Source organism: Uloborus diversus, chromosome 5 (assembly GCF_026930045.1).
Source record: "Uloborus diversus isolate 005 chromosome 5, Udiv.v.3.1, whole genome shotgun sequence".
NCBI lineage: Eukaryota > Metazoa > Arthropoda > Arachnida > Araneae > Uloboridae > Uloborus > Uloborus diversus.
Genome location: NC_072735.1, coordinates 67,122,319 through 67,146,015, shown reverse-complemented (window position 1 = coordinate 67,146,015; position 23,697 = coordinate 67,122,319). Strand labels below are relative to the sequence as shown.

The following is a 23,697-nucleotide window of genomic DNA, read 5'->3' as shown; positions in this document are numbered from 1 at the left end:
ATAACTTGAACTTTGTCAGCCATCATTGTAGTAATGATGATCAGTTTCTGTAGTCAAGAATTTTTATTTGGCACTTTATTTATGTTTGTGATTCCCCAACTATGGTACTGGTATTGTTTCATCTTTAGAAGCTGTACTTTGGCGACTTCGAGGGCAATGCCAAATGTTTGACGAACATGTGATAATATTAACTTAATTTATTTGAAGACTTGCTTTGGGTGCAATACAAAATGTTTCACAGATTTTTAATTTAGTTTTAAAATAGCTTTCAGAGCTAAAAATAATACTCTTAAATGGGTTTTCCATTTTACCTAGTAAGCAATACAGCTAATTCCTCACAAAAATAGTAACAATGTCTTAATATACCAAATACATTTCTATCAATTTTGTGTTAGTTATTTTCGGGTATTATTTATTTGAATTCCATTTTTTTTTGTTCGAAAATTTAATAGTCGAGTTCAAAAACAATAAAACCTAATGAAACAATTGTAGATAAATATTCTACGATTGGATTCATGACTTTCTTGAATAGCATTTATCCATTACAGCTGTATCTAAGTAGCATTTTGTGGCTTTTTCTGTTCGAAAACTCAATTGTTGAACCTCTAAACAATGAAGGCTACTGATGTGATAGTAGATACAATTTGTAGAGTAGGATTGATGATTCATTTGAGTGGCGCTTTTTTACTAGAGCTGCAATATTTTGAACTTTTGCAAATTGACATTTATTTCTCACTGAGTAAAAAAAAATTTTTGAATATCGATCTGAAGATTATCAAAAAATTATCTTCACCAAAGTTATGTAGTTCTTGTCGGGTCCTTAAGCATTCGAAACTTTTTAGTGGAAACCCAGTTTTCCGTTTGGAATAAAATAACTGCTTCTTCATCTATGAACGAATCTACGGCAATGTGTCTTCAAACTCGTCTTAACGGCAATATTTTTTGCACACGCCTCCCACCCTCATAAACATGTCTTTTAAAATAGAAATTATGAACTCATGCAACAGGTATACTATAGATTCCGCATGTAAAGACAACAAGAGAAAGTGAATTTTTTTTTTTTTTTTGAAAATGTTAGCAAAATTAATGAGAAATAAAATTAGCGCTTGCTCCGGGCGTTATTTACTCCACTTGGTGATTGAAGTGTGTTTGTACCTTTTCTGTACAATCTACAGTACTCAAGCCTATAATTTTATGTTGTCTGCTAGATACTTTTCCATTATAAACACGGCAAAATTTTAACCAAAAAAGTAGTATGAATTTAATAATGTAGATGATTTGATTTAAAATGGTCTTTATAGTATCATTTATGGAATTTCCGAAAAAACACATGTGTTTCGCCCACTATCGCAGCCAGAAATACCTTCTGGAGGGAGTTTTTTGATAAAAAATACTTTCTGGAGAGTTTTTTTTTTTTTTTTTGATCAAAAATACCTTCTGAAGAGGGTTTTTGATCAAAACAACCCTTTCATATGTATAAAAAACTGTATTAGAATTTGTATTTACGTTAAAACCAATTGCTCTGGGGAGGGGTGACCCCCCCCCCCCTTTGCCGCCGCTGCGCCACTAGTTTCTAAATTAAATTTAACCATGAACAATCAAAGTTTTTTTTCCGTAGTATAAAATATTAATTGATAATATCAAAATGTATGACCAAGAGATAACTGTCGAACTGAATGCTATACTATTGCTTATGATATCAAAATACTTAATTGTTAGTTCATAGGTGAACTATTTTGAAATGTAAATGTGTTATTAATTGTAAAGTGTTACTAAAATTATAGTTACTTCTTCAATGCATGTTGTATTTGGATTCAAAAATAAAGGAATTGTTCCAAAGTCGAGTAAACCAGAAATGAATTGAACCCAATAATAAGTTCTTACTCGGAATAAAAATGTAAAAAAGTACATATTAGTAAAGTACTACGGTATGTTACGCTCATAAAAGAGTCTTGTAAATAAATGTACAAATTTTGGGATTGTGAAATTCATTCTGCTTTAGAAAAGTTATAACCGATTTTTGAAGGTGCTGAATAAAATGTGAAAATCCTAGCTTTGCAATATTTTCTTAAGAAACCCTATTTATGCAGTTGACAGAAAACCTTATTCACAGTCAAGTCTTAAAGTTGAATTGAATACATTAGCCAGAGTCAAATTCCAACACTGAATTGAACACAGTAGATGGAGTCAACTAATCATCTACACTTCCACGATGATTCTACCAAATTCTAACACTGAATTGAACACATTAGACAGAGTCAACTAATCATCTACACTCTCTGAAAAAATCACTTATTTTCTAGTATTCTTCATTCCTTAGACGTTCTCGATGATTCTTCCCATCATTTACGACGATTCTTTCCACGCTGGGTCAAAAACTCATACTCATATCCCACGAATTGTTCGTCAATTTGATGCAAGCTTTAATCGTATCCTCTTTCGCGAAGCTATTTTGACTATTTATTTATTTAGAAGCTAACCAGCTTCACATACATAAAGGACTGCGTGCCTTGCCCCAACACACACAGTAAAGATTTACAACACAAGAGCAGGAAATAACACATGGGGCACCGGCGGGAATCGAACCCACGACCTCCGCTATTTTGACTAATACCACGAGAGTTGAGGATGCATTTCTGAGAGGGTAGTTTTGAGAATAAAAAATGTGCATAAACTCTTCATTTCTTTGTATTGCGAGCATTTACTTATTTATGGAAGCGGAATTTTTATATGCTATTTATCAGGGCCGTTCGAAAAGAGGTGCGAGCGGGGCGAACGACCGCGTGCCAAGATATGAAATGACGCTGTAATCTGAGCGTTTGCTTCATTATAATTTGATTTTTCTTCATTTCTATTAAGTATTTTTCTTAAATAGTTTTTAAAATGCTAGCACATTAGTTTTAAATGCTTCATTTTTAGGACACAAAAATATCATGTTCAATCATGTACCGTAAAATGGTACAAATTTGTGCCTAGGTTGCAACAATGGACCACTGTTGCCATGGTAATGGTTTCGATTTCCAGTGGCGTCTTTTTCAAATTTACGAGTTCCAAAAAAATTCACCAGGTAATCTAACCATTTAAGTAACTTAAAACGCTTTATCAGAAATTGCTTGTTGTTGTATAGATATCTCAGTCGTTCTTAGTGCGTGATTCGATTCACTCGTGCAAGTGCCTACTGCCTAACGTCTCCTTTGGGCAGACGACTTATACTGTTTTCCAAGATCTCGTAAGTTTAGATTTGCTTTACTATTTTGTTAGTTAAGAATTAAGCAGCTTGTTGACTTAAAATGTTTCACAATTCACATAATCTTTCAACATTTATCGAAAATGGGACTGTTGGTCCAACTATTTTTCACGGTTTTTAGTGGCTTGGAGCTTCGTTTTATTTTAGGGATTCTTTCGTCATAATTTGGGTTATTTGTTGTAGATAAGGGCAAGAAAAGACAGAAGAAAGCATGGGAGGTCGTCCCTATCGCACGTATTCAGAGGAATTTTTGTAGAAGTTGCTGACTGTAGTTCGGACAAAATATAAAATGTGATAATTTTTCAAAATAATTAATTTTGATGAGCCTTGGAATGTGAAATGTGATTTCACATTTCATTTTACGAAATTTTTGTTGATCTCGTTTAAGACTTGTCGGACCTACGTATTTCCTGAGACCGATGTATAGGTACCTAGCCTTTAGTTGGTGATATTTTTCTAGTTTTCAAATGTTGCTATGTCAAAACCTAGGCAGATAATAAAGAACGTCACCTACATTTATAATGCTGAACTTTATTAATCACTCAAGAGGACAAGAAATGGTAAAAACTTGAAAAAATGAAAAAAAAAAAGTAAAAGATGGAGTAAAACAATTCTTTATGCAGCTTCAGGCAAAGGGCAACTTGTAGCCCCAAACGACAATAGGCCAGATCAAGTTTTCATTGTGTTTTAAACGTTAAAATGGGTTGGCCCATAGATGTAACCCGTAGGGGTACAACTATGGGTCACGGGGAAAAAATTCCACATCCTCTTCTATCCAACTTAATTTTTTTCAAACATTTCATTTGAAAGACGAGATGTATAGCTACCATTGCTATAGTACTCTCTTAAAAAATTCCAGCGATTTTAACTCAGACTGAGTAAATTTTCACTCCTTTACAGTTTCGAAAACGCTCCATTTGGATAAGCTAATTTCACTCCCTTTTGATAAGTGTTTTCCACTCTTTTTTAAGACTTAAATTAATATCCTAAATGAGTGACTGCTTTCCCTTTTGGAAAGCCGCTATTTCACTCTTTTTTAGAATAAAATAGGTAAAATCATTTCACTCTCATTTGGTGAAATTGTTTTTTAAATGTGTTTTCATGTGCTTATGCTGTGTATTTAAATTTAAAACTGTTTTTAAAATTGTTATTTCATTTGAAAAAAAAAATTAGGTTAAAAAAGTGTGAAAAAAAAACTGTTTTTAGTGTTTCCGAAGAGGTTGCACAAAAACTGTATGGTAAGTACGAAGACTTTTCTAATTTATTAAAACTTTAACTGGTAATATTTCTTGAACTACTCGTATATCGTTACAAATCACCCACGTGCAATATTACGTACATTTCCGAATTTAAAGATTAAAATAAAATTAAACAAACCCACACAGTTCCAAATAAATAGATTTAAAATTTTGAAACTATATTGGTATTCTCGGTGGGCCTTTTAACATTAATAATGTTTTAAAAGTTACCTCAGGTCAAATTAATTTAAAAAGTCACTCATAAATTATGACAAGATACGTTTGAATTCAATTTTGTTTCTTCGAGGCCATTCATTAATTACGTAAGGACAATTTTGACAATATTTTTGACCTTCCCTTCCCCCTATGTAAGGGTATTTAAGATTTCCTCCCCCCCCCATCTTACGTAAGATTCTTTTTTTTCTTCACAATAATAAAATAACAAATATTACATCACTGGGATCGTTCATAAATTAACTATCATTATTATTTTTTTAAAACCTTTTTGAGTAAAGAAATGTTTACTGTAAGGAATCTAGACCGAATGTTTTTTCGACAAATAATTTTTGTATATGATGCGATACTAATTAAAAATAAGGCATGCAAAACACAGAGCGATTCTTTTATTATATTTTACATGTTTCATTCTTTGAAACACAAAACAGCTCATCCTATAATACATACTTTTACCTTCCTGAAGCAAATGAAATATAATATTTGCCAAACCACTTGACCGCGGATTTCTAATATAAAATATCGGCTTGGAAAATATTAGTAAGAATGGATCTAACTCCCCCCCCCCTCTCCAAGCAAGGGTATGTAGAGAATTTTCCACCCCCTCCCCCTCAGGACACTTACTTAATTAATGAATTGGATGTTACACATATGAAAGAGTGTATTGTACAAAGTTTATGATACTCTTTAAAGTTTATTATACACACAAACAATATTTGATTAATTTAAAATATACGTAGTGGTTGGAGCTCCGACCATCGGGAGCGGATTCGGTATCCGACCTATAGATTTGCGCATGGTCGGGTCTGTAACACCTGCCTAAAATATATATACAGTACACACACACACACCAAAGATGGTAACGACTGTTTCAAATGTCCTATTTTTGATTCGATGACCGAAACAAAATTGTTGATGAAAGTTTCATTCATTTGGAAGAAAAAGTTACAAAAAGTTCGCCGTAACATTGCACGTGGGTGATTTGTAATGATATACGAGCAGTTCAAGAAATATTAACAGTTACAAGTTTTAATAAAAAAGAAAATTCTTCGCACTTACCATGCAGTTTTTGTGCACTTTCTTCAGAAACCTCATTCGGCAACAAATATTGCTTAAATTCATTAAATGAAGACATTTAGATAGCGACATCCACTTGGTACTCGCGACCAACGTTAGGTAAGCCTAACGTGGAGGTATAGAAGATTCTCCCTAAACAAAATCACGTGACAGAATCGAACCAATGAAAATGTTTTTGAGTCCTTCTTTTAAAGAATGTTTTCATATTTCGCTCATCAAACGGAGTGTTTCCGAATTTCACGCGAATAATAAAGAAAGGTTTTAGTCTTGGTTTTTTCGTAAAGCGTCTTTTTTCGATAAAGCTCGCACTCAGAAAGAATGAATGCACCTGCAATAGATTTCACTCTTTTTAAGAGTTATTTTTTCCCTCTTTTGAATTAAGAGTGTAGTACTCAAATTTCGAAAACAAAGATGTACACGGCATTTTCATTGAAAACATCGAAAAGTGGCCCATAGTTGGATCGTTTTACGGCAGTAATTAAAATCTGTTAATATTAACTAGTAAGATACTATGAAAATATTCGGTAATTTCCGTTAAACGCCTAGCTGTTGGCGTGAGTTTGGAGGCTTTAAAAGAAGGAATTCGTAACTTCTGTGCACGAGGAATACAACTTACAGTGCTAAATTTTCTACACTGCTGTTCCATGTTCATTTCACTGTGCACTGAAGGATTTTATAACCAGCTTCATTTATGGTATGTTTGTGTGCGTGAGGGGGGAGGAGCCCGAAGGTATTCAGCCCGGACGCCGTCATCTTTTAGGACGACCTGTCAATATCTCTGTTGAGTGCAAAAATTACTATTTTGCAAAAAAGACAGGAAAAGTATGTGGTTGCAAAAACTTCAAGATATTCCGTAACTTGTGTTTTAGTGAAAAGGATAAAATGAAAATAAATTGCTGTATGTGTGTATTTTATGAATTTCAGTTCATTGCACTGTTTCAACAAAAGTTACAACCCTCTAAACATGAAACGCGTATCGGCAAAAATATTTCGAAATGCAAATAACTGTTGTTTTAAATTACTATCGGGATCATTGTGCGCATAGGTTTTAAAAATTGTACAATTTCGAGTGTTGAAACTTTTTATTTCAAATTTAAGGAACTTTTTACAGTATACTTTTTCCAAAATAGGAAAAATACTAATATAGAAACGTTGTTAACAAGAACTGAAGAAATTAACTTCATAAAAAATACATTTGCAAACACACAATTTTGTTTCATCATATAACACTTGACGATTTCCAAGTCCATTTCTTCTGGAAAGCTCCATCTCCAACCTACAACAAAAGAAGTATTGTCATTTGTATTTATGCAACACACATTATAGTATTGATATGAAAATCGTTTTATTTACTTAAATGAAATATATTTTTGCTAAAAGTATTCCCGGCTGATCTTTTTCCAACAACAATTCATATAACCTACAAAACTGTTGAAATAAGGACAACAGCTCCTTTAAAATGTCAATTTCGAAAAAGGCTAACAGCTCATAATCAGTGTGCTAACTGTTCATATAATAATTTAAAAAAAGAGGCAACAGTTCCTATATGGCAGGGGCGGCATTTCGGCACTTCATTTGGGGGGGGGGGGAGGAGGTCAAGTTTCTTAAATATATATTACCACAGTGCGGTTCCAAAGACACATTAGCTAACAGGAAGTGGTCATAAAATCGGTTTAATATGAATAAAAATTAGTATTTATAAACAATTAAAATTTTGATCATTTTCTAATAAGTTATCATACAAAACATCTCGATACTAAAGTTTTTATACCTTTTGGAAAAGTTTTAATGCATGATTTTTGGAATTCGAAAGAGCAGGGAATCGTGTTACTAATGTATCAGTGCCCAGTGTAGTGATGTTTTGCCAGTACAGCTAAATAGAAAAGATGGTGAAAAAGCTCGTGCCCTTTAGCATGTATGACTTCGTCTGAATGTTTTGGCCATTGTGCTTCGAAAATAATTATCTAACCTCCTGAGACATAAAAAAAATCCTTCTTAACTAGCTGAGCTGATTGGAATAGTTAAAAAATAATTGAAATAACAAAGTTATGTATGAATACACTTTTTATATCTTGCTTTTCAAAATCACCCAAGCAACTTCAAAAATTGTAAGGAGCTTAAATTTTCATTATTGAATAATCTAGTCTCGTCGGAGCTCTCAGCTTCAATGAGATGTCATCTGCCTCCAGCTCTGCCGTTAACTATTCCAGACTGATGAGTCCATAACAAGGACGAAACTGCAGTTTCTGGATGTGATAACTGGTCTGTCGGTACATAGCTTGTCATTTTTCGTGCCTCATGCTAAACATTTTACTCACAATTGAAGCATTTTATTTTTCGTTTTCAAAATCCAATCCAGATAATATACAGCCAACCACACAGAAAATAATTATCATCAAATCTTGTGTTAATTTCATTCGAAACTGAATCTATTACTTCTTACAAAAATATTTTAAAAAATCAATCTTTGACTTCTCATCATCATGTGGATTTTGTCATTTTTTTTTCCGCCTCCTTAAAATTGGCTCGGAGGAAGAATTTTTTCGAAAAGTTTCAGGTTTGATTGAAATATACATCTATGTAAAATCTATTTTCAGTTTCAATTGTACATAATGGTATTATGGTAGTATGGTGCACAGATCAATTGTAGATTGAACTGTGACTTGAACAATCCGAAAATTAAGGATAGCGGGTTGAAGATGTTTTAATAGATTAAAGCATTTTTCAGAAACTTTCCTCAATACAAAAAAATTGAATAAAAATTCAAACGAAGTCATAGATGCTAAAGGGCATGACCTTTTTCACCATTGAAAGAATCGTTTTGCAATAATTCTTTCGGTCGTCAAATCACTGCTTTGAAGTTATAGAAAAATGTTTTTATGGTTTTAACTCTCTTGAAGACCCTCTTGTGTCACTTCGAGATTGCATAATTATAGAGCCCCATAAAAGGTATTTTGTTGATATGTTTTTTTTTTAAATTCAATAATCACATGCATTTTTAAGAAGTTTCTATGAAAGCATATAATACATTGAGCAGCTGAAACGTGTTTCTAGCAAAAGAAAGCAATGAACACTCATTAATTAAATATGCATTTTAAAAATGAGCGTAAAAGTGAATGTAAAATATCAAGGAATTTTCTTTTGAAAACCATGCAGCCACACCACTTTACACGAGCCTCTCATATTGGACATACTATCGTTACACTAGACACAAAAGTATGAAATATTTAGCCTATATGAGGAAATGTCTTCTTTAGTTAAAATTAACCATGGTTGTCTATCAGTTTTCTATGTACTGAAAAGGGCGGAAAATACTTCAGGAATTTCTAAGTCATCATCCAAATAATGAAAAACACTTTTTCTAGTCTGGGAATGTGCCGAGTTTCATCAAATAGTTACTGAGAACTAGCGAGATTTTTTAAAATGAACATTGATTTCAGACTTACATAAATTGAATTCAGCCATTTTCTATCATTCTGCTCAAAACATTTGGGGGTGCATCTGCCCCCTGTTGACCCCCCTATTTGCCGCCCCTCTATATAGAAAAACAAGCAATTAAAGCTTCCTTCAAAACTCTCTGGAGGTGGAAGAGCTTAAAAGCAGTTGGTAGTGAATATCTTTAAAAAAAGGGGCGGGGGGTTCAACAACAACAAAAATAAATAAATAAATAAGGAAATGGAAAAAATCAAAAAGAATTCGCTTGTGAAGATATTACTTCGGAATAAAAAAATCAACGAATAAGAAATGAAATCCCATGTGTTTTACTTAACTAAAAGAAGCCAGAAAAAAAGATCCTCCACAGCGCTGCATGTGACAAAAATCTCATGTGTCTTAAAGCAAACACTCACAAACAAAAACGCACTTGATTTACTAAACTAAAAACGTCCGTGCCCGTGTACATTTTTATAGCGTTCTCTCTCGTAGAAAAAATACAATACTTGGTGACAAGTGAGATTCACAGATTTTATTTGCATAAAATGCGCACAAATGATTTTAAGCAAACTTCAATACGCAACCAAACACAGAATGTATTCTTTCCACTGAGTTGTCTATTATAGTTAAAAAAAAAAGTTATATTTTTTGCGCCATGAAGCACTAGTTGTGTAAACTTAGTAGTTAGTTTGTGTAAGCACACAAACAAATGCACACACATGCACACCACTACCCACACATACACATGCCCCCCACACAAACACACATACACACAACTACCCACACACACACACACACATACACCTACCCCCAACACAGAAACAAACATGCCCCCGCACACAACACACACGCACATACACCTACACACACAAACACATACACACACGCATACATACGCACAGACACCTACACACACAAACACATACACACATGCATACATACACACAAACACATACACACAACTACCCACACACACACACACATACACCTACCCCCAACACAGAAACAAACATGCCCCCGCACACAACACACACGCACATACACCTACACACACAAACACATACACACACGCATACATACGCACATACACCTACACACACAAACACATACACACATGCATACATACACACAAACACATACACACAACTACCCACAATACACATACCTCCCCCCCGCACAAACACACACATACACACAACTACCCACACATACACATACCCCCCCCCACACACAAACACACACACACTCGTGATTGTGAAAAACATAATTTTAATTCAAGATGTCAAAGTTCAATTTTTTTTTTTTTTTTAAATTTTATCAGATCTCGGTCGATACTTTTCAGCCTCTAAACGATTTGAAAGGAACTGAAAATCCGGTAGATCAAAGCTTTCATAGAAGGCCACTCTAAAGAGCTCTCTGCACCAAAACCTTAATTTAAAAGAATTTGGAACGAAAAGTGAGAAAGAGAAGATCGATTCACTTCAAAGTCAATCCAAATTATTTTTATCTGTAAATAATTAAACAATACTGCTAATTTAGAAACGAAAACAACAATAAAGTCGAGCACTGAATGTTTTACAACAAGGGGAAAAAAATCTTTTCGAAAAATTAAAAGGCTAAAACAGGAAACACTTTTTTTTTTTGTTTCTTTTCTAAAGTTAGTAAAAATGGACTGAGCTTATTTTAATACTAATCGCTTCAAACGATATTTAAGACTCATAAATTTATAAAATTTTACAAAAATTGAGTATGAAAAATACATTAAATTTTAAAGCACTAAGAAGCATAATATTTTTTAAAGCCGATTAGCAAATGAATAATAAAGCTCCTTTCTTTTCCAATTCTGCACACTCCGTTATTATTTCTGAATAGTCCACGTGAAAGCGTTTACTGATATAACCTATTATTATTTACACAGAGAATCTCGCTTATGTACACAAGAACAGCTGTATAAGCTCTCATGTGCGAAAATGGTGTTTTTGAGCTTTGTACGTAATAGCGTTTTCGTTTTTTTCGGGAAGATTCACCACATCGAAACTAAAATTAATGAATTTACGATGAGTATTAATTTACAAACTGGTTTTAGAGTGAAGTACTTCCAGCCAAAATTATAGCAAATACACATTTTTGAAATTGCAGCTCTTTATAAATTTCATATCAGTTTTGTACTGATTTTTTGAGAAAAAAAAATTAATGCTCATTGCTTTCAATTTTAGTTATATTTTTAAAACTCGCTAATACATTCCCACATAACATGCAAAGGGATTTCTCACGTAAACGGCCATCTATACAATTTCACGTTCTTTTTAGGACGAAAAGGGAACTTCATTTAAAAAATGTTAAATGAAGTTCAATAACCTGAGCAAACGAAATTCAAGGGATGGCGATTTTCAAGAAAAAGAATGAAATTCAGATATATTATTCTAACAATAAGACTCAAATTCTATAGTTGTTGCAAACCTAACTTGGCAGTATTGTGAAGGCTACGCAGATCCTAATCACAGCATTACGAAGCTCAGGGTTGCTCTAGGGTCAGGTTTGCTCTAGGGTCTGAGTTCTTATTAACTTTTTTTTTCTTTTAACGAAGCTGTCAAGTGACTAATGGACTTTCTGAAATCTTTCTTATCTATGTATAAATAATCAACGAAAATTCTAGTATAAGATACGATTCCAAACTTGAAATGAATTCCAACCTTTTTATTAACCACTTGATCTTCCCATGTGATAAACTGGTTAAGAGGTTAAATAAGGATTTGATATCACGTTATTATATCTCCTATTTCATTTAAATTTTTAGAATAAAATTTTATTCAACGGAACTTTTTTGCACCACATTCTAAAGAGCAACTAACTTAAATAATAAATTTCGAAAATTGAAAGTAAGTGCTCAGAAAACGATTTCAGCAAGGAAATATTTATTTTAGTGACATATCAGTGACATCATTTATTTAAGTGACTACAATCAGTTTAAGATGGCATATTGACGTCATTATATCACAGAAATTATTTTATTTTTCATTTAGATTATTACTCTAAACTTAAGTCACATGAGATCAACGATGTGCCTCAATAAAGCAAGAAAAAAAACGTATAAAAGCACAAATTGCAGATTGCTACAGACACGTGTTTCGGAGTTATAAGGAGCCTTTTTTTTTCAATGCAAAGTAAGTGAGCTTATAGATGAAAAGACATCATCCATTAGCTTACTTATTTTGCAATGAAAAAGGGGTTCTTTGTAACATCGAAGCACGTTATTTCTTATTTTATTTTTCATGCACAAAGATATTTATTTAGCTTTAATGATGTGCCACGTTATCAGGATTTTGAATTCTTTTTAAAACGCGATTTTTAATTTCTAAACATAAAATATATTGCAAATGTTGTTCTTCGGTTGTGTTAACTACAAATATATTAGTCCAAGGTATATAGCATTGAAATTTAAATGCTAGGGGAGACCTTGACTCACCTTAGGACATTGCACACTTCAGGACACAGCTTCATCCCCCCCCCCCGCCACTCACACTTCAGGACACAGCTTCATTCCCCCCGCCACCCCCAGGCTTTAGATTAACTCTTAGTTCTTGCAGATGTACTAGTTACCTACAACACGATCTGATTTTCAGAAAAAATGTTTTCTATCGATGAAAAGGGGAAGCATTTTTTAAGTTTTTCATTTTGCAAACGTGTTTTGTAATTTTCATGTAAAAATGTGATAACTTGTAATGGAATTTCAATGAAAATAGTTTGAAATAAAAGGTAATATGAATTGAAAAGTAATATCGAAATTTAAATATTTCGCTATAAAACTGGTGCATACAGTTTTAGTGCTAATTTTAAGTGCGTGGTATTCTAAAAATTCATTGTTAGTATCACTTTGGGAAATATTATGGTGATGCTCCTTGGGACACATGATATTTCAGGCGAACTTTTAAAAAATTTAAAATATTTGTATTTGATCTACGAAACCTGTATTGTATTTCTTTTTTTTTATTCTGAAAATCCAAATAGTTGATCATTGCCATTGTAAATATTTATGTGTTAATTGAAAAACTTTGGAAAACGTGCCAAAGTATCCATCTTTTCTTTAACAAACAATTACAGGTGGGATTTAATTCCTTCACTGAACTTTTCACTGTCCATTTTTAACTGTCTCAAGCATAGATGGCTTGAACGACTACATCTGAGCAACGAGGGCAACTGCCCCTGACTTTCAAAAACAAAGGCCTTGCCCCTAGACTTTTCCAAGTTCAAAATTATCAATCGATCAAAAAATACCAGTATCGATGAATACACGTGTTTAAACAAGGACAAAATGACTTAATAAGCGAGTGTTACATATTTTTCATAAAAATTATCATTATTTTTATAAAAAAATAAAATAGTACTTTTAATTGGAAGCGAAGAGTCTACTGTGGCCATCTGTCTCGATTTTTGACGCCATGTCCCGAATTTTTTGAGAAGATTATATAATGACGTAAAAATCCAATAATATAGCCCAATTTTTCAACCAAAAAAGAAAAAAAAAGTCAGCTAGTGAAGCACCGACAACCTAGACTAAGCACCCCCCCCCCCCCACCCCGCTTTTACTCTTGTTTCCCTACTTTTTTTTGACGCACCAGCCGCCTATCATCCCAAGACGCCCAAAAAGCACCAGGTAGAACATCTAAAATCAAAGTGAAAGTTAACTAAATATATTTTTTCTACAATAGATAAAATAATACCTGTTTAATTAATGAAGGCAATATTGAAAGAATACCTGGTAAAATTTTTAATGATTTATGAATATCAAAAAAATTAGGAAAAAAGAAGAAAGTAAAACAAAAAAAAAAAAATAACATTAAGTTACACTAATTGCAGATAACTGCTGACATTTCGGGGTTACAAGGAATCCGTTTCCCAATGCAAAATAAGTGAGCTTTTTTCAACCATGTTACGTGTCTGCAATAATCTACAATTTGTGCTATTTAATGTTTTTTTTTTTTACTTTTGAAGCACAAAGGTTTTTTTTTTCAACTTCAATTTTAAGAAGAAAGTGTTCCAAAGTTAATCACTCTCGCCTACTATTAGTTTGGTCTTGCAGAGATTTTTACTTCCTTTTACAAAACGAGCTGATATGTGCATCACATGACTTCCTTTTACTCCAATTTAATGTCATTTCCCCATCATTGGCAATTTTAATGTGATTCAATAGTTTACTCTCTAAATATCACCAACAGTGGCCAAACTGATACCAAATTAAAAAAAATAATTTTAAAAAATCTCCAAATTTGTTGCCAAGTTGGCGACAAAACGTGGCAACCAAAAGACTAGAGATATATCGTCAAGTGTCCGACAAATTGTAACACAGCTTGAGTATACATCGAAATTAACAATGATTTCCCCCCCAAAAAGGTGCAAAAAAACCCCCATAAGAACATTCGAATGAAACCAAAATTTAAGGTGCACAACTAAACCCCACTAGGTGTTCACGTACCAAATTTCAACGTTCTAGGACATACCGTTTTTGAGTTATGCGAGATAAATACACACATACATACGTACATACGGACGTCACGAGAAACTTCGTTGTAATTAACTCGGGGATCGTCAAAATGGATATTTCTGGTGTCTGTACGTTCCTAGGCATATATCCACGTGTGGTCGGGTCGAAAAAAAAACTCAACATTCATTCGGGGGTGAGAAAAAGGGAAATTAAGGCCGATTTTTGAGTGAAAATATTTTCGCGAATACAATACTTCCTTTTTTGTAAAAGGAAGTAAAAAGGAAGTATTGTATTCGCAAAAAAATTTTCATTCAAAAATCGACCTTAATTTTTAATTTTCTCACCACCGAATGAATGTTGAGTTTTATTTTCGACCCGACCACACGTGCATATATACCTAAGAACGTATAGACACCCGAAATATCCATTTAGATGATTCTCAAGTTAATTACAACGAAGTTTCTCGTGACATTTGTATGTACGTATGTATGTGCGTATGTATGTCGCGTAACTCAAGAACGGTATGTCCTAAAAAGTTGAAATTTGGTACGTAGACTTCTAGTGGGGTCTAGTTGTGCAGCTCCTCTTTTTGTTGCTTTCGGGTGTTTCTAAAGGGGTCTTTTGCACCTTTTAGGGGGGGGGGTAATCGTTGTTAATTTCGATGCAACTCAAATGTTATAATTTAGCGGACACTTGGCAATATATCGCCAATCTTTTGGTCGCCAAGTTTTGTCGCTCACTTGGCGACAAATTTGGTGGTTTGTTTTTATATTTTTTTTATTTTTAAATCTGGTTTCAATTTGGCCACTGTTGGTGATATTTAGAGAATTAATAATTGAATCACATTAAAATTGCCAATAATGGCGAAATAACATTAAATTGGTGTAAAAAGGAAGTCATGTGATGCACACATCAGCTCGTTACTTCAAAGATTTGACCAATTTACCGTAGAGACCTATTTTGGATGGAACAATAGGTAGTTCATTTTAACTAATGAAACTTTATATCTTAAACTTACCTTTTTCGATTCTTTAATGTATATATCTTTGCCGTATGGTGTTTCTGTCACTGTTTGCTCCCTTTCGTTGGATTGTGGATTTTCAGGATCAATAGCTTCCGTGGTGGTCATGGTTCGTTCTCCTTCCATCTTGATTACAGGGTTAAAGCCAGACGATTGAAAAGAGATTGACTGACGTATTGCGCCTCCGATGGAAGGCACCCTTGGCTTCAGTTTGCGTTCCAGTCTCTTAAGACCTAAAACAGACTTGAGAAAGCAAATATTGTTAAGGATAGTTTAGGATATTTTCTACAGAAAAATAAACGTGAAAATGATATTGAGAATCATAAAGACGAAAACTCATTTTATTATAAATCAAGTTAACCTCCTTATGCCAAAGTCAAAAACTGCCCAAGGCAGAATCTCCCTGCTCCGGACTGATGAGTCTATAACAAAGACATAACTGCAGGTTCTAGATGTGCTAACAGAGCTGCTGGTACATTGTATCTAATATAGCCTGGAGCAAAGGAGGATCCTAGGGGACATGATTCAGTTGTTTAAATTCATCAAAATGAATGATGTTCATAGATTAAATTTTTGCTCGGAAAGCAGGACGAGGTGTCATTGTTTTAAGCTATTCAAATCTCAGGCTAACCTGGAAATAAGGAAAATCTACTACTTTAGCAGGGTTGTGGGCACTTGGAACAGCTTACCGGAAGAGGTGGTAATGAGCAAGAATGTGGATAGCTTTAAGAGGGCCATTGATCTTCATTGAGGACTAATAAATTGACTAGGACCAGCCTAGCTGGGCCAAGGGCCTATTGCTGGTCGTCACATTTGTATTTGTATTTCTATTTATAATATTTTACTGTTTTACAGTCGCTTTCTGGAAAGTTGAAAGTCCTTACCGGATAATTAAAGGATTCTAAAAAGTCTTTTTTTAAAAACAAGGATTCAACTGAGTGAACGAATGATTTTCTGCAGAAACTTGCCATAGCAGATCTGATTATGGAGAATCCCACATATTATCTACAGAGGAAAACGCAAGCACAAAAAATAAAAATCATAAATAAGAAAATAAAACTAGCTCAACAGAGAGAACCTAAGTTTCACAATATATTACTCGTGTGCCAGTAAAAATAAAAACTTGCACCAGAAACACAAAATAGTAATGAAGATTTCAGAGAAGTTTTTTGAGAGTTTACAAGTAAATCCTTGTTCAAAACAAAAAGAAATCAGTTTTTGGATAGACGAAGACTCAGGTAAAAAAGGTCAATTGAGAAGAAAATTCTCTTAATATGAGGTTTGAAAATTTATTATTTTTGAAAATGCAATTCTATTTATACGGTTTACAAAAAGTAATAAGTTTGTTGAAAAAAAAATGTTTCTGATGCAGAAAATGCTCTTGCATTTTAAAAACTCATATCATTGCTACATTATAAAGGACTTAGAGCAGGGATTCTGAGCACTATGCCCGCGGGCACCATTGCGCACGTCGACCGTTTTACTTGGGCCCGCTGCTCCGTAACGGTATTTAAAAAATAAATAAATAAAATTCCATTTTTTAAGAAAAGGCTATGTGAGAGTTTGCTCCTTTTTACTATTAGCTAAAAAAGGTAGAAAAGAAGTCTAACACTAATAAAATCATAAAGCAAAATGCAACCGATCTCTTTTAAAAAGCGTTGTTATCTGTTTAATATTATCGAGTCAATTGACCTTTTTTTTGGACCCCTTTTTTTGAAGGTTTTTGGCTCATAACACGCAAAGTTTTTCATAAAAGCTTACGAATTGCATACAAGAGAAGCATAATACTAAAATTTGAAACAAAAATATTGAAAATTTGATAAAATATGGACATTTAAAACAATTAACTTATCACTGCGCATGTGCAAAAGATATCAATTTATAACTTTCACCATCTAATACCCAAATAAATTCCTTAACTCATAAAAAATTCCAGTTCAATATTTCAAAAGTTTATAAAGTTATCAGCAAACTAATAAGCCGAATTTGAATAACTCTTGGATAGGCTACGAATCGCGAGGGATCGTTCGCAAATAAGCTGTTTTTATCATGAATTACAATGAACGATTGCAAGCAAATGTTACAAACTTGCGAACGACCCCTCACGGTACCGTCGCCTATACCTAAGAATTATTGAAATTCAGCTCATTAGATCGCTGATAACTTTCTGAATTTTTAAGATATTGAACTGGAATTTTTTTATGAGCTGAAGAAGTTAGTTGGGTTTTAGATTATGAAAGTTTTAAATTGCTATCTTTCGCGCATGAGCAGTGAAAAATTGATTGCTTTAAATGTCCATATTTTATCAAATTTTCAACATTTTTATTTCAAATTTTAGTATTATGCTTCTTTTGTATGCTGTCAAGTTTTTTGAAAGTTTCGTAAGTTTTGATAAAAAACTTTGCATGTTATGAGTCAAAAACGTTCAAATAAAATTTGTAGTTTTCGAAGAAATGCATATATTTTCGTGAATATCAATGATACCTTCTCAAAAGTATGAAAAATAAATGTACATAATAAGTTAACTAATTTCTGAAATTTACAGCTTATTCTCAGTTATTTACGATGAATGATGACCAAAAAACATTTTTGCTTTCCTCAATTTGTTATTGACCCCCCAAACGCAAGGGTGATATAATTTTTATTACAAAATGACAGCTGGAGAGTGTTTTGTATGTGACAAAAGTTTCAAAGCATTTGGTCTTTTATTTCTTGAGAAATCCTTAAAAGTGCGAATTTTTGAAAGTGTCTCAATACTTTATATCATATAGTGTATCATATAGGGGGTCATATAGTGTAATTTCTATTCTTGAAAAGTGCCACATAAAATAAAGTCGTGTTACGGTTGCACATACTTATATGAATTATTGTTTCCGACTGATCACACATTGTGACTTACGGTTGAACCCATTTACGAGCAGAAATATCATTATATCTTCTAACAGCAAGGTCAAGCACTCAATGAAATGCAACGACAAAAATCGTTGACTTCGAGATTCATATTTGTATCAAGAAATTTCATACTTTCTAGATTTTGTGTGCATTGTTAATTACACTATGAATATTAACAATGCAAAAAGGTTGGGGACCCCTGACTTAGAGCATAATATTGTGATTTGTTTATGAAATTTAATCTTCTAGCTATGATACGACTTGTGAACTACGTTTTCAGACATTTCAAGTAATTTTTTTGTAAATACTATGGCCAATGCTTCAGTATTATGTGGTCTAGCTGATAGTTACAGATATTTTTTGACTGCCGGTGAATTCCAGGAAAAAGGAGACATGACACTTGAGTTTTAAAAATTTATCTTCTGCCAATTCCCATATACCATTCTATTCAGAAATAAATGAATTTGTTGAATCTTAGCCTGTTTTTCCAAAATAGTTTGATGACTTTCAGAAAATCAAGTGCAAAATTAAGTTTTCTCTTTATGTTTTTGCAGAACAAAAAATCTTTGTTTTGTTACATACTGTTTTGTATAAACTTATAATCAGCGAATAATATTTAGGTTAACTTATCTTTTGAATGTTTAGTTGAACTTTTTTGGTAAGTAATTTCAAATTTATTTTATTTCAACCATGAAATAGGTCAATTTCTGAGGTGACAATTTGATGTCCTTCCGTTGCCGAAATACTACATCTCAATTAGTTCACCAAGAACCTATGGGGTATAGAAACTAATGTTTTTTTATGCAAAGCAGAATTTTATCCCTTGTCAAGGAGGCATAGATAAAATTTTAATAGATATATATTTTACACGGTTTTTAATGGTAACGGAAGGACATTTATCTAAAACTGATACAGGGTAATATTTAAGAATGCTAGTAGAAAACAAACTATTGTTTAAAGTTAGTAGTCCCATTTAAAACATATATAAGTAATATTTGAACAAAAATTATAAGTGCTTTTATTTAAAAAATAAGCTTTTATTTATTTTTTTTAAAAATGTTTTGTGATTTTATTTCTCCTATTTTATGTGATGAAAATCATGAAAACTACTTAAAAATTCGTTAGCATGTGAAAATCATTTTGGTATGACATGTTTGTGATATGACAAGCCAATTCAAGCAGAAACATTTGCTTACAAACTTGAAATTTGTATTGGAACAATACAATGTTGAAACTGCATTCAAATTTGTTGCCACAAGTCACAGGAAAGGATTGTTGAGAGCACTGGTTTAACTGTTAAACGTACTACGAAGAGATCACTAAATTCAAAGATCAACTTTCACTAAGATGGAGTAATATCCATTCTCATCTTGACACACAAAATATGCACTATTTGAACCTTGTAACAAGTTATGTTATTGAATATAGTTGAATATAGTAAGTACTTCAACAAATCGAAGAAGATTTCACTTCAAAGTCAACTGATAAATAACGTTAAAAATGAAGATACAGCTGAGTCAAAAACATCAAATCATCAAGAATATGCCAAATGATTCATTAACGTTTGGGGAAGTTTTGTTAGTTGGATGGAAGGGAAAGAAATAACAAAGAGCAATATCGGACAGGTACTGCTGGCTTCATACAGAAGATCAAGGAATAGAAATAGCTTGTTTGAGAACGCATAATAATGTGGGAATGATCTTTATATTTCCTGAGAAAAAAGATAAATGTTTTATGAATTCTGATAAAATTATTCAGTATTTAAAGAATTCAGAATTGTAACAGATGGCTTATTCATTAGATATCATTGTTTCAGACTGATGTATCAGCTAAATAAATGTGTTTTAGTTTAAATTTGCCAAGTTTCTTTGAACTTCTTGTCCTTCCGTTACCCTTAACAAATGCATAATTTATGTGCTTAACATAATATTTTTTTTTTTAAACTAAAGGTGAAATTGTAATGATTGAACACTCCCGTATGTGCTCTAATTTTTATAGAATTTTCCCTTTTATAGTTTAGCTAAGCTTTTGGGGAGAACATGATAGCGTGAAAATCATGTCGCAAAAATGTCCTTCCGTTAACGTTTCTTAAATTTGATTTTTAAAAAAGTTACTAACGAAAAATTCTTGGCTTTGGCTTTTTTAGCAACTTACTATGATGTGTATAAAAGTCTATGCATCAGTTTTGAAAAAATATGTATTTTGATATGCTCACAGACATAAATTCATTGATTTTTTTGTGAACACCGTCCTTCCGTTACCGCTTTCCGTTCCGTTCCTACCGCTGGAATTCACCTACTACTTGATACAATTTTTCAAATTAATAACGACTTGAAAGCATTTTAGGCATACATTTTGGATTGAACACATTGATGTTTTGAAGACTCACCTAAAGTAGCTTTTACTTCGCGAAGAAGAAAAATATTATAAAATTAAAACATTTGCATTTATGATAAATCAACACATTTGCGTTACATTTACTTTAAAACAAAATAAATATGATTGTTTGTTCATTTTCCATATTTTATGGATCAAGTAGGACATTAGAAGGTTGTAATAAGGTCTTAAAAATGATTTCAAAAACGTCACATAACCTTCTACATTGACAGTGATTGCACAAAGGTGTTTGTTTCAGATATTACTACAGCAGAAATCTTCGGAATATTGCAAAACGTAACTAAAAACGTCATGACGGAATGATAAAATAAAGTAAACAATTGCGGATCTTTTCTCTGTTTACAACATTTTTATAACTTATTTGAGATATTTTTGGTTAAGCTAATATGCCGATACGATAGTAAATTTTATGAGAGATTAGCTTTTTCGAGGCATTGTTTCGTGATTCGTGGATTCTCGCTTAGTTACTGGCGTAGGAGGGGGGGGGGGGGCAAACCACCGCCGAAATTGTGACTTTGATTTTGGAGGGCTTAAAGGTACTCCACCCCCTCCTCCTACCAGAATGTTTCTTACCATCCTAAAAATATTTTTTAAATAATTAGTAAAAGATAAAATAATATCCTAGCTATTACTTTCATCCCTACAGTTTCCACGAAAAACGAGCCCTCATTTTACATTTCAAATCTTGTATACTAAATATCAAGATATCAATAAAATACATTTTGCCTTTACTTATTTACTTATTTAGTTTTCTTTCCTTTCTTTCTACCTCCCCCCCTCTCTCTCCCCCCCTTTTTTAATTTGCGAATAATAGGTCTGAAATGGTTTTGTAATTCTCAAATATAAATTTTTTCCTGGAAAGTTCCTAACTTGTCGCGTATGAAGCATCGTAACAGATTGCTTTGTTTACTGATGATTTGAAAAAATACGTTTCGGTGTTTAAAGGTCGATTGTTATTTTATCTCATTTGTCTGTTGAAGAGTTCACTCTCAACTTAAAGCAGGTCACACAATTTTTTTTTAATGATGTACAGGAACTAATTTCTTTTGTTAAAAAAAGCATAAACCCTACTTTTTATAACTTATATTCATGCGTTAATAATCTGAAAATTTGTCTAATCTCTATTTCTGCTCAATACATTTGTACGGGTGCGACATTTTCGCGTATACATTTCCAGGAATTTTAAACTTTCGGTTTTAATTATCCTATATTTGAAAAAAAAAGGGAACTATTATGCATGATATTATAAAGTATCAATTAAAAAAAAAAATTGTACTTAAAATGTAATGATTGATACAATGTAGTCGTTGCGAGTGTGACTAATATGGTCACACCTGCAACACGTAAAAATCATTAGTTTTTGCACAATTTATTTTTATAAAGTTGATACTTTATATAATAATGCATAATGGTTCTTTTTTTTACAAATATATGAAAATTAAAAACCAAAGTTCAAACTACCAGAATAAAATGCAAACATATACTAAAATATCACGTTCGACAAATGAATTGAGCAATGTATAAAAATTACTTTGAGAAAAACTACGGGAGCTGAGCAACAATGATCTCCCATGCAAAATTAGTTCTGCTTTATACATTACCATTGGAAATATTTATTTTTAGAAAGCTGATATTTCATATAATCATACATGACGGTTCTTTACATATATACGAAATATACAAATATATGAAAATTAAAAACCAAAGTTCAAACTACCAGAATTAAATGCAAACAAATACTAAAATATCACGTTCGACCAAATGAATTGAGCAATGTATGAAAATTACTGGAAGAAAAACTATACTGGAGCTGAGCAACGATAATCTCCCATGCAAATTTAGCTCTGCTTTATATATTACCATTGGAAATATTTATTTTTAGGAAATTGATACTTTATATAATCATACATAACAGTTCTTTACATACAAATATATGAAAATTAAAAATCAAAGTTCAAACTACCAGAACAAAATGCAAACAAATACCAAAATATAACGTTCGACCAAATGAATTGAACAATGTATAAAAAATGCTGGAGGAAAAAGTATAGGAGCTGAGCTACGGTGAGCTCCCATGCAAATTTAGCTCTGCTTTGTATATTACCGTTGGAAATATTTAAGACAGAATTAGTATTAAAATTTCATCCAAAAGTGAAAGATTAAAATATTTTTAATACAAAATAATCAACGATTTTTAATGTCACTGATCATTAATAAACTTTTAGTCTTGATTGTATTACTAGTAGAGAAATTCTTCTTACTAAGATTTTTTTTCTTTTGTATGCGTGTTGATATATTTATAATTGAATTTTTCAAAGAAAATTTTGCTGCGAGAAAAATGTTTAATACTTTTAATCGAATGTTAGGGAAACAACGGTTCAATGTATCTGTGAAAAACATGACCATCTTATGCATTTCGCTAAGTAAGCCGAGTACAAAAAGGCTTAGACAGATCGCTGTAATTACAGCAGCAAAATGAGGAACATCTTTGCCCTGGCTGGGTTTCGTACCCGGATCCTACGCACTGGAACCTTGTGCTCTATCGTCTGTATCACTGCTCTAACAACTATACCGTACTTTCCGCTTACTAGATTAATGTTGAATGCAGAGAATATTATCCACGGGAACTCACGGAAGTCAGCTCCTATATATCTTTTCAATTCTATGACCATGTTTA

General features: G+C 32.6%; 1 protein-coding gene across 3 annotated transcripts in view; it reads right to left on the bottom strand.

Moving 5' to 3' along the window:
- Positions 1 to 6,859: 6,859 nt before the first annotated feature.
- The window catches only part of LOC129222175 (uncharacterized), a 38,737-nt gene continuing 21,899 nt past the window's right edge, over positions 6,860 to 23,697 (bottom strand). For all 3 annotated transcript variants that reach the window (XM_054856637.1, XM_054856638.1, XM_054856639.1), the window contains 2 exons: positions 15,729 to 15,974; positions 6,860 to 7,072 (listed from right to left, as the gene is read on the bottom strand). In XM_054856637.1, the coding sequence (XP_054712612.1) occupies positions 7,016 to 7,072; positions 15,729 to 15,974 (303 nt within the window). In that variant the 3' untranslated portion in view covers positions 6,860 to 7,015. The remainder of the gene's footprint in view (positions 7,073 to 15,728; positions 15,975 to 23,697) is intronic.